This window comes from Mustela lutreola, chromosome 2 (genome assembly GCF_030435805.1).
Source record: "Mustela lutreola isolate mMusLut2 chromosome 2, mMusLut2.pri, whole genome shotgun sequence".
In the NCBI taxonomy this organism is placed as follows: Eukaryota; Metazoa; Chordata; class Mammalia; order Carnivora; family Mustelidae; genus Mustela; species Mustela lutreola.
The window spans coordinates 8,213,370-8,229,689 of record NC_081291.1 but is presented as its reverse complement, the minus strand read 5'-3'; the positions used below and the strand labels follow the sequence as shown (position 1 = coordinate 8,229,689).

General features: G+C 52.3%; 1 protein-coding gene across 4 annotated transcripts in view; it reads right to left on the bottom strand.

Annotated features, from left to right (window-relative positions):
• SMARCA4 (SWI/SNF related, matrix associated, actin dependent regulator of chromatin, subfamily a, member 4) overlaps positions 1-16,320 on the bottom strand; it is an 87,348-nt gene that overhangs the window by 5,073 nt on the left and 65,955 nt on the right. For all 4 annotated transcript variants that reach the window (XM_059159998.1, XM_059159999.1, XM_059160000.1 and 1 more), the window contains one exon: positions 13,063-13,316. In XM_059159998.1, the coding sequence (XP_059015981.1) occupies positions 13,063-13,316 (254 nt within the window). The remainder of the gene's footprint in view (positions 1-13,062; positions 13,317-16,320) is intronic.

The following is a 16,320-nucleotide window of genomic DNA, read 5'->3' as shown; positions in this document are numbered from 1 at the left end:
GGACTGGTGGACAAGAGCCGACAACTCTTATGAGCTTAGTCTCCCTCTCTGTTCCATCAGCCTGGAGCCGTGGACCCTACCCTGGGGGGCCGGTGACCTGGTTGAGGCTCTGTTCCAAGGCTTGCCCTAACCTCATCTGTGACCAGTTGAACCCAACGTGGCAGGATGTGGCTGAAAACGCACCCTGGAAGGCGGGGTGGGGCTGGTCCTCGCTGAGCGTGGGCACCCTTCACACTGGGATTACAGATTGGAAGGCAGAAGCCCAAGGCAGGCTGTGTCTGGGCAGGGCTTGCTGGAAACATGTGTGTCAAGTGTCCAGCCCAGAGCAAGGACTGAATGCTGATGGCTGTCCAAAGCCAGCAAGGTGTGGGGACCAGAATCCAGCTCCTGTATGTGCGGCCGGCAGCTCAGGAGACCCCAACTGTGGAAGGAGGACCAGGGGCCCCGTAATGTGCCAGAAACCCCGAAAGAGCAGTTTCTAGGATCCCGCGGTGTTGGCAAAGCTGCTCCTTTAGGCAATCGTGGCATCTGGCGCATCTGGCCAGGGAACCCTGAAATGCCCCCGGAGTAGGAGGCTTCCCTTCTCTGCGGGAACAGGCTATGGATGGCTCGCCATGGACAGCTGGGGCTTGTTCGCATATCTCCAAAGAGAACTGCAATCAGAAGGCACTGGGCACTCGGCCGGGGAAAGGGAGACCCAAGCTGCAAGCCACTTGCACGCGTCCTGCTGCCCCCCGGAACCTTCTGAGAGCTCCCCCTTCTCACCCTGACAGCCTTCTCATCACAGTTTTGACCAGGATGCACGGCAGGAGCCACAGCTTTCACTCTGACCCAGGACACGCACCTGCAGCCGTAAAATACCCGGGGTTTCCCTGCACGGGGTTGCCTTTGCCAAGTGAGATGAACTCTGATGTTTTCTCCATTATTTCACATTTTAGAAACGCCAGGTGACCCGCTACATTCATTCTGCTGCTCACTGGTGGGTGTGGAATGTGTTGTGCCCGGCGCTAAGGCCAGGCTCTCTAGGCTACGCGCCCCTGCGCTCATCTGTCGCATCCGTGAAGGTGGCTGGGCCTCGCGGGATGTGTGTGGCCCTCGAGGGAGCTCATGAAGTAAGACCCTGGTGCTGGGATACAGTGGAGAGTTTTGTCATAAAACCCTCTCATCTCCACTGGGCTAAGAAACTGGCGGAGACAGGAAAGAACGGGCAGCAATGGAGCTCCTTTTACAAACCTCTGGAATAAGGGTGTCACTGAGGAATGAAGGCCCAGGTGGCCACCTGCGCCGGATGCTTCCCTGGTGCAGTGAGCTCGGAGGACAGATGGCCCGGAACTGGGCGCACGGGATGGAGGGACAGGGCCCCAGGATGATGGGGGACTTTAAAAGGTATCCTCTCTCAGCACATCACTGCCATTAAATTTTAGTTGCCTAAGTGCTGAGATGTCATTTTTAATCCTTAGAAGTCCTCTGGAGACCCCCACCCTGCCATTAGGCACTGCTGAGGCCAGCTTGGGGCCAAGAGCCTGGTAAATGGGCCTTCCAGGCTCCCTCGCCAGCCCTCCTCCCCTCTGCGTTAGTGGCGGAAAAGTCATAGCTGTCGACCTCACTGGGCACAAAGCCCAAAGTCCTTGTGGTGGCGGCCTGGCCCTCCAGGGCTCTGACCTCAGCACCCCTCTCTCCCCCCACCTCGGGATCATCAAAGCCACTGCTCCCTGGGAAGCCCAGCTGCGGCCTTCACATCACCTCAGAGCAAGTGCCCGCTCCCCCGAGGTTCTGTGGCCCCTCACCCCCTCTTACAGATCGTCAGATGTGAGATGTAAGATGTGAGATAGGAGATCTTCAGCGCTCAGCATCCCGAGGTGCACCAGGCTCCCGAGAGCCCACCTGACCTCTGGGACCTGGGTGGGCTTGGCCTCTTCTTGAACTTGATGACAGCGGGCCCGGCACAGTCAGCTCCCAGGCCTGGCTATCCCCTCATTGCTGTGACAACCGTCTCTGCGGCACACGCAGGGGCAGCTCCCACACCTTGGGAGCTGCCTCATGCCCCAGGTGGGCACCTGGGCTGCGCCAGTTCTGGGTATCCGGCAGCACGTGGCTGGGGACACTCATGTCGGAGCGGCTGGCCCGCACTTCTGGGATACACGGGGGGCGGTGGGGGGGAGCGCTGCAGAGCAGGGCCGGGCGGCTCTCATCTGGTCAGCTCAACCTGCCGTCACTGCTGGTCAGTGCGGCTGTTCCACACGCGGGGTGCGAAATGCTACTTCCGTGTGCCTTTAATTCACAATTCCTTGATGAGCAGGAAACCCGGGCTCCGCTTCACAGGTGGGAGGATCCCCCGACAACCTCTTTCTGGCCAGTATCTGTTCACGTCTTTACCCTCCTCCACAGAGTCCTCTGGGCAAACCCCTTTTCCATCCTATGTCATGTCTTCTTACTTTTTGATGATATTTTTTGATGAATGGATCCTAGTTTGAATCAAATTCCGATTTACCAGTACTGTCCCGTCACAGCGGTACTGCATTGCGTTCTAGAAATGTTGACAATTCAACCTCTTTACGTTATTAGATATGAAGCCAGTCACCCAGATCAGTGTCATTTCTCCCAACCAAATCCTGGGTGTCTGTGTCCTCGCTAGACTAGAACGGCAGCCATGAGGGTAGAGGCCTTGCCGGTTCTACTTCCTGCTCTATCTCTGTCACCTAGAACAAAGCCTGGTACAAAGCCGGTGCTCAATAAACGTTTGCTGAAGAAACAGCTCAGGGTGAGAGTCTCAGTGGTCATGGAGCAAACTTTGGTGTCACAAAGGTCATCTCTGAACAAGGGCGCCTCATCGCCCCCCACACCGCATGGTCGTCTATACACCATCCCATTCCAGAAAGAACTGGCAGCAACTACCAGAATCCACCTCCTGCCCTGAGAGGGCTGTGTGCCTGTTAGCCTCCTGTATTATGAGCCTTGCTCTCAGAAGCTTCTGCGGGCAGAGTAATCTGGGAGTAAAGGAGCTTGGGAAAATCCTGAGGCTGTGATTTCCACTCAGACACCACCTGGGTGCTCACGTCGTTCGGCAACAGGAGCAGCAGCAGCAGCAGCAGCCATTGTCACTGCTGCCTGTGGCCATGAGGACTACGAGGGCGCTCCCCTCGCGCCTCCTGACGCCAGCTCCCAGAGCAGGGATTTCCTTCTCCCTCTTTCACTGCCCTGTCCCCATTACAACAGGACATGGGACGTAGTCAGGGCCCCTTGCCCGAAGCAGCCAATTCCTCCCCAGTCTAGGCCAGTGGGTGCTTCTCGCTGAATGAGGTTTGGCAACGAGTCTAATTCTCTGTTGGGGCAGGGCTCTGTCCAGTAGTACGCGCCCTTCTTGGATCCTGAAGAGCCCTGATAAGGGCCTTTATTACTCAACCCACCACGGCTGCCTCCCTAAGGAAGTGGGCCCTCCCCATGCCAACTCAAGGTTCTGGTGGCGCTGCCCAACGCTGGTCCCAACCTCTCACCCAAGACTTGGGCCAAGTGCTGTACCTCACCCTTCCTGTCTCAGTGACGGGTCCAGGCAAAGGCCTGGGACACGAGCTGGCCAGTCAGAACCCACCCTGCAGAGTTGAGGAAACAGAGGATGCTTTCCTCTTGGGGTGTGAAGCCTTCAGGACAGAGGGAGCCCAGAGCTGTGGCAGTCACAGGTCACTGCATGGGGTAAGGGGGGAGGTGGTAGACAGCTCTGGGTCCCAAAAGCTAGTGTTTGCTAACTCTTCTACAGCCTTCCAGCCAAAGGAGTCCTTAGACGTGAAGGTCAAAGAACTAGCTTCCTGACACAGAGAGCCCAGAAGTCCAAATGTCCCTTCACTGTGTCCTTAAAGCAAAATTACAACATGGGGAGGAAGAACAACAGAACCGAACCACGAACTCTGCATCAAAGAGGTCATCCCGCCGTAAACCTTTCCAACAGATGGAGAGAAACCAGAGAAGCAATGAGAGATGGTGACAGGCAGGGCTTCTGCACAGGTCACCCCCCCCAGACCAAGTCGGGACCCCTCCTACCCATTCCCATACGCTGCTCTAAATCAAGGGTCAGTAACCTTTTTCTGTCAACCACTGGTGTAACTCTATCAGGCTTTGCAGGCTATCCCATCTCTATCATGACTACTCAACTCTGCCACTGTTGCACAAAACTGGCCACAGACAAGATGCAGAAAAATGAGCTCTGGCTGCGTTCCCATAAAACTTCTTCTGTGAACAACAAAATGTGAATTTCCTTTAATTTCATATCTTGGAATATTATATTGTTCATTTTTCTAAAATCCTCCATTCTTAAATTCAGGGTGATACATACACAGCCGGCGGGGCAGAGTTATTTTTTTGTGGGTTTGCTGGCCGCTGGTGGGAATCCTAAAAACAACAGAAAAATGTCTGTCCCTATCAGGGATGGCAACATAGTGCCTGGTGTCCTCACTGTCTAATCCTCTGACCAGTGCAGACATTGCAAGTAGATCAGAGCACTATCCCTTTGTCCCCAGGCAGGCACAAGCAAGCAAGTGAAGACAGTGCCCCAGACAGACCCTGCTAGCCAGGTACGGCGGTGGTCCCATACTGCCAGGAAGGACTCCCTCTCTGTCCCTCAGCCCTGCTCTCCTCCCTCGAGTCCAGTTTAGTCCATCTTCCCATGACATCGCTCAGGGACATCTTCAAGCCCTGGACCATGTTCTCTTTTGACTTCTGATAGCAAACTGAGCCTGCAAGGTCCCGGATAGAGCAGCTCAGCAATTTCAAAACTGACTTAGCTGCAGACCATCTGAAACAGCATCTCAGAAGGTTTTCCAGAAACAAAATTTGAAAGTGAAATAACGAAGCCCGTATGTTTACTTTGTTAGTATATAATTATTTTCTAGGTTCAGCTTTTTTGTTTTCTTTCTAAAGATTTTATCCATCCATTTGACAGACAGATCACAAGTAGGCAGAGAGGCAGGCAGAGAGTGGGGGCTGGGAAGCAGGCTCCCTGCTGAGCAGAGAGCCCGATGCTGGGCTTGATCCCAGGACCCCAGGATCATGACCTGAGTTGAAGGCAGAGGCTTAACCCACTGAGCCACCCAGTTGCCCCTAGGTTCAGCTTTTTTACTGTTACAAAATCAAGGATAGCTTGAGCATCACAGAGAAATCTGATCCACTTAGTTGCAAAGTCTTTTTATGAAGAGCCTCCACCCGCTGAAAGGGCCAGTTCTGTTGGACTTAGGGCTGCAAGGTAGAGAAACAACTCTGACTCCCGCACGAGGGAGAGGAAAGAGTGTTCACCAGCGAGCTGGCTGAGGATAATGGTCTGCGGGCTGCTGGCCCTGTGCTCTCCCGGTAGGGTGGGGAAGCTTTATTTCAGGGTACGGGTGCCAAGGCCAAGACTAGCTGTAGGTTATGATGCTGGTGAAGTGTCTAATGAGCTTGCAGTTTCAAATGAGCCAAGGACACATCTGGGGGGCACGTGTTTCTTAATACAGGTGAACACCGCAATCCAAGCGTCATTTTAAAGAAACCCCGATGTTGTGCAAAAGCTTTTTATCTTGATGAAATCCCAATAGTTCATTTTTGCTTTTGTTTTCCTTGCCTTCAGGATAACTGAACTCTACATCTGAAACCGATAAACTCTATGTTAATCAATAATAATTAAAAAAAAAAAAAAAAAGGAAAGAAAAGAAACAAGTAACCTGAGCTAGGGAAGCACCTGGATTTAACATTTTCGTCAAATCCATTTGGATTTGGAGGCGAGACCCTGAGGTGTGAAAAAAGATGCAGAGCCTGGGATCACACAGCAAGCAGAAACCAGATCATAATCCAGCCAGGCTCCCAGCTGCCAGCACATACCCTGCGTGCCCCGGCGGCTTCCCCAGGCAGGCCGCAGGGGCTGACCTCGCACCATGCTTTATGGTGGCAGCAGCTCAAAAGACATTTGTTGTGGGTGACAAGGACAAAGAGCAGAGGCCCAGAGAAGAAAAGAAGTAATTGTATACTAACGAAGTAAACTGGGTTTCGTTATTTCACTTTCAAATTTTGCCTTCTGACCTATTTGAGGCACTATCTGAGGACCTATTTGAGGCACTGCAAAGAGCATGTCTCAGGACGAGAGAGAAGGGGAAGACGAGAGGCAAAGCCAGCCCAGCTCTCTCCGGAGCTGCCATCAGAGGCCCATGGAGCTGGTCGTGCGAGCATGGTGTGTGTGGGGGGGCAAAGGGGGGGAAGGCCACCTTCGGCGGGGCTGGGTGATCTGGGCCGTGAGAAGCGCGCCCCCTGGCTGGAATGAGTCAGAGTTCATGGCCGCAGGTGCTATGAACAATGAGCCCCTAGCGGGATGAGCAGCTGAGCAGTAGGGGAGGCCGCAAAGCCCCCTTTGAAATGGAAGGGACCGCCAGATGTGCACCGCCGGATGCGCGCCGCGGGACCCAGGGTGCTAGGGTTCCCTCTGGTCCAGCTGGAGCAGACAGACCCATCTCCACACCTTCCCTTCCCTGCCCTCCGAACTTCTAAGCTTAGTTAACTTACATTTTTAACTAGTTTCACCTTCAAACATTAACCTTTCAATTCTTTTAGCTAGTTGTCTTTTAGCTTCATTTTAAAATCTATTCTTTCGTGATTTCTCATTTACTTGACCTCGAACCTTTGATTCATCCTCTTGTCCACAACCCCCCCTTTCCCAGCAATTCTGAATTTTCCTTTCATACTTCCTGTCTTACCTGTTGATTATTTTCATGACCGTTTCCTTATTGCTTTCCCTGAGAGCATAAGGAGCCCACACTTGGAACGCACCAGCACACGGAACTCTGCGGGAGGCAGAGGGTGTGACTTGTTTACCCAAAACTACTTATTTCTGGGGCCCAGGGTCTGTCCTGTCCTGTTTGGAGCTTATATGTAACTAGTTTTAAGCTCCTTCCAACACAGCTGCCCTGTTTTCTTCTACTGTGGCAACCAACCACCAGCAGGGAGGGAAGCCCGGGGGGTTGGAGCTGGCAGGACGACAAACAGGGCAGGTGCAACCGCATCCAGCAAATTCTGTGGCAGCTTCGGAACCGCAGCATGACTCGGCAAGGCTGCAGGGACTAACCCCCTGTGGCCTAGAGCCCCACTGGGCCCTCTGCCCGGCCTGCCCCTGCACCTGCATCCAGGCTGGCCAGGGCCTGGCTGACGGGGATCAGCAGTTTGCTCAGGGCAGCTCACCGGGGCACTTCTCAGGGCGGGCTCCCGGCTAGGCGCCAGGCAGGAAGTGCTGACCCCAGACCTGAACCCACAGGCAGAGGCTAGCTTCCGCTGGAGCGCACCCAGCCTGGGCCTGGGCTCCAGATGAAGGGCTGCATGGCCTTCCATGGCTGAGGCCAGGGAACTCTGAGGCCTCTCTGTCCCCTCAGGAAACAGCGCCCTGGCCTGTCCACCCTCTACTCTCTCCCCTAAAGGAGACTGTCCTGAGGGGCCTGGAGCCCCATGCAGGTATCTTTCCCGGAACTGGTCAGCCAGACAACCTGCCCCGGGGCTTGCTACAGCGCCTGTTTTTCTTGCAAATCAATGTACAACTCTTTCAACTCCCAAGAACCTTCTGTTCTTTGATTCTCAACAGGGAGGTGCAGGGCTCCCCACAAGGGCAAAGGGCAAGGGGTAACAGGTTTTAATTAGGCAGTGGCTGCCAGGTTCAGGCCGAAGTCGCCACCACAGACGAGGCCAGGGCCCCTCACTGTCCAAATTTCAAGATCTGTACACATGAATTCAGGGCTGGTGTCCAGGCGGCTTGCCTGGCCCATGGTATCTCACATTTGGGGTCTCTAGAATCCCATTTGGGGGATTCTACTTCTGTGCTGGAAACTGAGGCAGGGAGATGGATGGTGAACCCAGATGTCCGTGACACTCAAGTCATCCAAGTCCTTTTAAAATGGCTGGGGAGGGGAAGGAGGAAGGGGACCGAGAGGGTCTGCTCAGTGGGGCTTGGCCCCGGAGGCTTAGCCTCGGCAGCCTGAACGCATCCACCAGCTTCCTGAGCCATCGAGAGTAACCTGCGAGGATTTCCTAGAACAAGTGGTCCCGCCTGTCACATGGGTAGGATCAAGTTCAGGAAACCTGGCGCCGACCCTCCTCTGCCCAACAGCCATGACTCTGCCCTACAGCAGGTCACGGTCGAGCTCAAAAGCCCAGCAGGGAGCACGGGTACTATGGAGGGTCCTCTGGCGCCGGCCTGCTTCAGTGGCTCCCCCCAGCAGACACCCTTCTCTCAAACCACCCCCCAAGCTCCCAGGTGTGAGCTCCACAGCGCACACCCACAGCCCAGCATTTGCAGACAGCGCCTTGGCTACCTGCTGCTGGCAGCACACAGAGCCCCATGACCCGGTCCCAACCTGACCTGGAACCTGTGCCTGACTTATTTTCGTGTTTAGATTTTAAAGTCCAAATCCCTATCTTCCAACTTACTTTCTTCATTCCAGTTCCAACTCTGCCTGTGAATGATAGGGCTCCCTGATCCCTGATGCAGTTTGAGATTTCCAAGCCCTGAGGAGGAGGAGCCCGGTGAGGTTCTGCAATGCAGACTCAGCCCATGATATCCCCTGGCCTTAGCTGGACTTCTCTGCACACAGGACGTCGGTGCCCTCGGCCTCAGGGCCTCTGCATATGCTGTCCCCTTTGCTCCTGACACTCCTTTCTTCCTCCTCCCCTGGCGGGGCCCCTGCTTATCCTCCAGCTCTGCTTGTGCAGCACGCCTTCAGGCCACACTTGACACAGGGGCCTGGGGAGGGAGGGGCATGGCAATCCTGAACCTGAGCAGGTATGAAGCAAAAGCTTCTAGAAGAAGACATCACCTGTATATAGACACGATGTAAGTACAAAGGTAATATCAAATGTGACTGCACTCGTATTGAAATATAGCTGGAGGAGATCCTGAAATTTGTAATCAAAAGCAACATCTCAAGTCCCTGCATGGAGACCCCAACCCCGGTTCCCATGAGCACTGGGAGTGGAATCTGTAGCACCTGACCCTTTCGCTTGGCAAGGCAGACTCGGGGGTATCGAATCCAAATGCTGACAACATCCTGTAATCAATTTACTGGCATCGAGGAGCCACTAAGCTGTAATAGTTCCTTCTCTCCTCAGGCTCCGTGTTTAACCCAAGTATAGATTTTAGCTAATTAAAATGTTCTGGCAAGTAAAAAAAATTTAAAAAAAAAAAAAAAAAAAAAGATGCTTCACTTCCTCTTCTAGAAATGAGCTATAAAGGAAGTCTGAGATAAGAAAGTGTGTGATGGGATACTTCCAAATTTATTTCACTTCAGTTCTCTTTGGTGTGGTCTGGTGTCTGGTCCCTCAGAACGTTCCAGGTGCCTGACGGGTGTGCCCTGAGAGTTTAACCTAGTCCAAAGAGAGGTCTGGCCTTTGTGCCGGGCTTCTGGGTGGTAAACTCTCAGCCCTTGAAATGTCCTACCTTCTGGGCTGCCTTTGTTTACCTGGGGGCCTTTGGCCCACAGAATCTCTGACTGCGACTTAAGGCCAGGGTGATGGGTCATGTGGCATCAGTTCAACCCACAGAGGAGCTACAGACTGAGATCAGCCATGTGGGTGGTTAGTCGTGTCTGGGTGGTTAGTCGTGTCTGTGTGACCACTGAAAACTCTAGACACTGAGGCTTCCTTGTCTGGCAGTGCTCTGTGAGTCTTGTCTCCTAATGTGTCAGGGAAGTCAGTGCTGTCAGCGACTCCCTGGGGAGAGGACGCTTGGGAGCGCCACACACACACCTCTCCACGACGCTGCCCTGATGCCCATCTGTGTCCTCGCACTGTAACAAACCAGAACTGTGAGTTGAACAGCTTTCAGAAAGTCCAAACAATCCTTCTAGAGAATTAGCAAGCCTGAGTGCGGTCTAGGTTCTCAGAACTCTGCAACTGATGTCAAGAGTGACGGTGGTCTCACTTCTCACCCAATCTCACAACAGGACGAATGGTACTATTGTTTCTCCCTGTGGTTTCAAATTCAGGATGTTAAGGAATGTCAAAAATATCCATTAAATAGGTCAGCCTTTTACCCAAACATCATCTTTGAAAGTATTTGCTATGAGGAAACTTTTCAGGCAGGAAAACAGGATAATTTTTCCAAGTCTCTATGTGCCCTGCTTGATCTTTTCCTAGGGGACCAGCAGCAAAGCAGCAAGCGGATGGACCCGCTCCAATCACTTCTCGACGCCAGCATGCGGGAGGCTTTCTTTAATGACCGTATATACAAGTTCCACTTGTAACTTCTCTACATTTCTTTCCACTGTAACGGAGAACTCCCAGTCCTGTGATGTCACCCATTCCGGGAGGACGGGGGTTAGCTGTCAACCACGTGTCAAACCCTCCACTGAGGTGTCCCACCACACAGGTCTCATGCCAGCCGGGAGTGCAGCTCTGTGACCCCAGGGCTGGGGCTTTCGTCAAACTGGATCTCGGCCTCCTGCAGAACAGCCTCCACAAGGGGTCAGTGTGAGTTTCACGCCTGACTTCTCAGGCCATCTTGCACATGCTGGAAGAACTGTAGGCAGCAGCTGGGGGAGTCAGTTCCTCTCTTCTCATGTGATCCAGGGCTAAGGCTGATGCTCAGGGGGCATCTGCAGTAAGTCACGAGATGACTAAAAAATAGCCAAGGCCTTAGCAACAAGTTCAGGAGACTGTTTCCAAGTGCCTTGTGTTTTGTCTTCTTTTAAACCGAGGTGGATCACTGCAGGAAAGCATGCGTATCAAATGTTTATCCTGATGAACGTTTTCATCTCTTTAAAAAATTTTTAAAAACATTTTATTTATTTATTTGAGAGAGAGAGTGTAGGAGAAGGGGGAGGAGCAAAGGGAGAGGGAGATGCAGATCGCCACCAAGCAGGGAGCCCGATATGGAGCTGGACCCCAGGATCCTAAGACCATGACCTGAGCCGAAGGCAGACGCTAAACCAACTGAGCCACGCAGGCACCCCAAACGTTTTTATGTCTCGAGGTAACCACTGTTCCATACCCGTCGCCATGATCAGCTTTTCAAAATGACTGTAAGATTCTCCCAGAGAGTGGAGGGATGTCTGTTCCTGCGGTTGGTAGAATCCTGCTCTTGGGTTAGGCCTCCACTGATATGTTTTCCCATGGCTGGACACTGGGCAGTTTTGTTTGGGGCAGTTACGATCAAGGCTGCTATGCACCTGCTTGAACCTGTCTTTGGGTGGACACAGGCACTCAGCCGTCTCTGGTTTACAACCAGGATTGGAGTCTGTGGGTCAGAAGGTTTAGTCCCAAAGAGCAGACCGCTCCCATAAGCAGGAGGTAAAGTCCATGTGCTTGCCAACACTTCAAGGAGTTTTAGCCATTCTGGTGGGTGTATGGAGGCATCTCTGGTTTTATGGCGCTTTACCTCAATGTTACCACCAACGTCGATGCCAATGATTCTAAGCACCTTTTCACATGCTGATCGGTCCCTGGGCTATCTTCTTCCAGGAGATGCCTGTTCATGGCTTTTGCCCGTTTTAAAATTTCAGTTGGTGCAAATATTCACAAGCTTCATGAAGTTGTCCTTGGATGAACAGATGTTCTTAATTTTAGTGACGTCTACTTTACAGGTCTTTTCTGGTTAGCGGTGCTTGTGTCCTGTTCAGAAGGCAACGCCTATCTACATCGAGGCCATGAAGATTTTCATCGATGCTTTCCTCCACAACTTTGTTTAACCTTTCACACTGATGTTTCCATTTCAACTTAACACGTTAAGGTGTTGGGTAAGGTCAAGGTTCTTCTCCATTTGGATATCCCAGAGACCAGTATGACCTTCGAAAAGTCCATCCTTGCCCTCTAACCTTTAAAGGTCTTCTTCATTTTGATCATTTTGAGGCTCCCTTGCAAAAAGATTACTGGGATCTTTTGTTTTCATTGGATTTTTGCACATTCCATATTTCAAATAATTGTGGAAATTGTCTCAAAGGTGAAGTTTGCGTATCAGCTCAATACTTTCTTCTCTAATGCTTATGCTACATTTTTAGGGTGGATGGTTGAGCTGAAACAAGCCTTTCTCACTTAGTCATTAGTTTCTCTTTTAATAATAAGATTCTTTTTTTAAGTGCAATCTGTACCCTTTATTTGGGTACAACCATCACCATCCCCCCCAAAATTTCACACCTGTGAGCCTCTCCAAATGATGTACTGAGAGCTTACATACACCTCAACACTTTTCCCTCCTACAGATGACAATTTGTCCTTACTTTGCTTAATGACTAACTGCCACATGTTACTATAAAATCAAGCAGAACAACTGTCTGGTTATCGCGACAGAAGTATGGCCAGTGTGTACCAGAAAGTGAACTAAGACACTGGGGAGCACTACGGGCCAAGCCTTGAGCAAGATCCAGGCCTCGCGCCCGAGCTGGCAGACCATGTGCACATGCTCCCGGGGAGGGCCTCAGAGAACTGTTGATTTCTTAGTTAAATGGTACTTGTGAACCACACACGCATCTGCCGCAGTCTCCTACTCTGCAAGAGCAAGGACCCCAAATCCCAGAGCAGAGCCTGGTCAGTCTTCACCATATGCGGCCCACCCGCGATGGCCCAGGGTGAGAACTGGGCTGGCATGTCCCCCACGTGCGGGGAGAGGGTGGAGACTCTAGAGAAGGGAAGCTGCTTGGTCTTGGCTCCAGATACACCGGCCCTTGTACCACAGCCCACCACCATGCAATCGGCGCCCATCAAGGCACAGGTCCCTCTCTTTCCGCCTCGCCCATCACAGGCCCCCGAGGCCTCTGTGCAAGCTCCTGCCTCTGCTGGAGCACTCGGCCCCAGACCTCCATTCCTCAGGGCTCCCCCTCAAACGTCACAATCCCTGAAAACGGCCCCCTGCCTCCACCTCCCCATGAAGTTTTCTCTTCACTCTCACCGCAGCTGAGAGAGTGCCTGCCTCTTGCAGAACGTACGTTCCATGAGGGCAGGCGTACTGAGGCAAAGACAGGCCACCAATGTCTGTGCAGTGACTGCCCCACAACCGGCTCACAGGCACACAGGATGCCTGGCGAGGCACCTCTGAGGACCCCCAGCGCCCACCCGCTGCGGTCCTTGGCTTACCTGTCCTTGTACTTGATCACAGCGTCCACGATCTTCTTCATCTTCTTGGTGAGGTTGGGAGGGTTTGGGGACAGCTTCTCGGCGGGTGGCCGGCCGCGCTTCTTCTGCTTCTTGCTCTCGTCGTCCTTGTCGCGGCTGCGGGTGCTGGTGGTCGGGGTGGAGGAGCCGGCGTCACTGTCCCGCTTGCGCTTCCGAGACGATTTCTTCTGCCGGACCTCCTCTTCGATCTCCTCCAGCGTGCCCTCCTCGATGGCCTTCAGGGTCAATAGTGGTAAAATAGGACAGCCAGCACCGGGGTCGACAAGCAAAGCTCGAGGCGCAAACCCGCAGTCCCCGGCAGGCCTGCTCTGCCTCCCCGGGTGCTCCCCACCCACGTCCAGCCTGAGCAAAGCCACAGCTGCATTTCGTTGCCAATTAAAGAGGCACAGACCCACCAAAGGTCCCCGAAGACTTGGACCCTGGGATCCCTCCAGCAGGAGGTAACACTACGAGTCCTTCTGCTCTAGATCCTTGCCATGTTTCTTAGAAATTGTGACAAAATGTACATGACACAAAACTGACCCCTCAACCACCTTCAATGGTGCACTCAGGTGGCGTGAGGTACACTCACGCTGTGTGCGCCATCACCGCCGTCCAAAGCCAGGACTCACCCGGCCCCTCTCACGGACGTGCGGCAGCACCGGGGACAGCGCTGGCCTCTATCCACACACCACACCAGGACTCGGGATTTTGCTTACTATGTCCTGGATGTACTTCCCGTCGCTTTTCTGCAATGTAATTTTTGATGTCTGTTTAGTATTTCATTTAGACTTGCCCTGTCCTTGGGCATTTCAGCTCTCTCCATGTGGAGAAGGGGCCCCAGTGTGAGGAAGGCCACGAAAGACAGCTGTTTTATTTGTACATAGACTTTTTTTTTTTTTTTAAGATTGTATTTATTTGACAGAGAGAGACACAGTGAGAGAAGCAAAAGAAGAAAGGGGAGCGGGCGAGGAGGAAGCAGGCCTCCCGCAGAGCAAGGAGCACGATGCAGGGCTCGATCCCAGGACCCTGGGATCATGATCTGAGCTGAAAGAAACGACTGAGCCACCCAGGCACCCCTGTACACAGACTTCTGAAGCGAAACTGCCGAGCAAGTTTCTATGAACAAGAATAATTTTTGAACAACACTAACTGATTCATTCTCAATGATAAGAACTCATTTGCACATTTTTAATCTCTGCAGATAGAGATGAGAAGCCAGGGGCGCCTGCAATCAGGACAGGGAGTGGGGGCAGGACTCCAGGGGATGTCTGGTTGTCCGTCTCGCATTTATCAGCTGTGTCTGGGAGCAGGACACAGGGCCAGATGTCGAGGACAGCCTCAGCTCATGTCCCTCACGGAGGGAAGAGAGTGAGCAGACAAACGTCTCGCGAACATGGTGACAAGCGTGTTGACTGCCAGGAAGGAGAGTGAGTGGTGCTCTGATGGTGTAGCAGACGTGCGCTGGCGGGGGGTCAGGGGAGCATCTCAGGGGAGGTGGCACTTAAGCTGAGAGCTGCAGGGTGGGGGTGAGTAAGGCATCCAGGCCAAAGGAACAACACGAAAGACGTGTGGCAGGCAGAAAGGACTATAAGGCCAGTATGGGGGAGCGTGTGCACTGCGAGCCCAGGTGGGCACGAGGGGCTGAACAGTGTCCCCTAAAGTTCATGTCCACCTGGAACTTCCGAATGTGATCTTTTTTCAAAATAGGATCTTTACTGATTTAATTACTTAAAGAGCAAAAATGAAGTCATCCTGAGTTAAGGTGAACCCCAACTCCAATGGGAATGTTCCCAGGAGAGACAGGAAAGGATACAAAGACACAGGGCAGACAGGCCATGTAAGACAGGAGCAGATGGGGGTGATGCGGCCTCAGGCTGAGGAATGCCGAGGACCCCACAAGCTGGAAGAGGCGAGGAAGGGTCCTTCTTGGAACCTTCGGAGGAGAAAGGACCTTGCTGACACTCTGAAACCAGACTCCAGGCCTCCAGAACTTTCAGAGAATAAACTGCTATGGTTTTAAGTCACCCAGTTCGGGGTCCTTGTTGTGGCTCCCCTAGGAACGCAATCCTAGGGTTTCCGGTCCCGAGGCGCAAGCACATGGGTCAGCCCAGAAGGGCAAGAGGCAGCACCACTCTCAAGAGTTTGGGTACATATGGCACCAGAGTGGCCACCACAAAGGAAAGAGAGTGTCTGTTTTGGGTAAACGTGTTCTTTTTTTTTTTTTTAATGCAAACTCTTATTGAGAACATGTACAAAAAGCACATGCCCTGTAGGGGGAAGAAAGTCGATCCAACACATGGGGCTGGGAAAACTGGACACCCGCTTGTACAGGAGCTGGGTCCTGACCTCCTATCGTAAACAGAAACTGCTTAGAAAGGATCACGGGCCCAAACATAAAAGCTACAACTCTTCAAAGGAAGGGGTAAACCTTTGTGCTCCTAAATTTCTCAGTGGATTCTCTGATAGGATACCGCAGCACAAACTAAAGGAAAAAAAACAGATATACACTGGCCTTCCTCAAAATTAAAAAACACTTGTGCTTCGAAGGACACCATTAAAAAAAGTAAACAATAACCCATAGCATAGGAGAAAGTGTTTGTAAATCACACAATCGATAATGGGAGTTTTGAAAAAGATACGCCAATGGCTGACAAGCACCTCCGGCGATGCCCAGCACCGTTAGCCACCAAGAAAATGCTATTAAAAACTACAAGGAGGTTACCGTGGCGTACTCACTGGAAAAGCTAGCGTCAAAAGGACAGGTGACAAACACAGCTGGGATGATGGGAGAAACCGGAACTGCCTCACACTGCTGGTGGGAACGTAAAATGGTGTGGCTGCTGTGGAAAACAGTCTGGAAGTTCCTCAGAAGACTAAACAAGTAAATTACCATTTGATTCAGAAATTCTATTTCTGGGTGTTCATGTGATAGAAATCACAACATCGGGACGCCTGGGTGGCTCAGTTGGTTAAGCAGCTGCCTTCGGCTCAGGTCATGATCCCAGCGTCCTGGGATCGAGTCCCACATTGGGCTCCTTGCTCCGCAGGGAGCCTGCTTCTCCCTCAGACTCTGCCTTCCACTCTGTCTGCCTGTGCTCTCTCTCTCTCTCTCTCTCTTACAAATAAATAAATAAAATCTTAAAAAAGAAAGAAAGAAAGAAATCACAACATCTATCCTGCCAAAATCTTGTCCTCCGATGTTCACAGGAGGCCAGAGGTAGAAAACAGAAAAAAGAT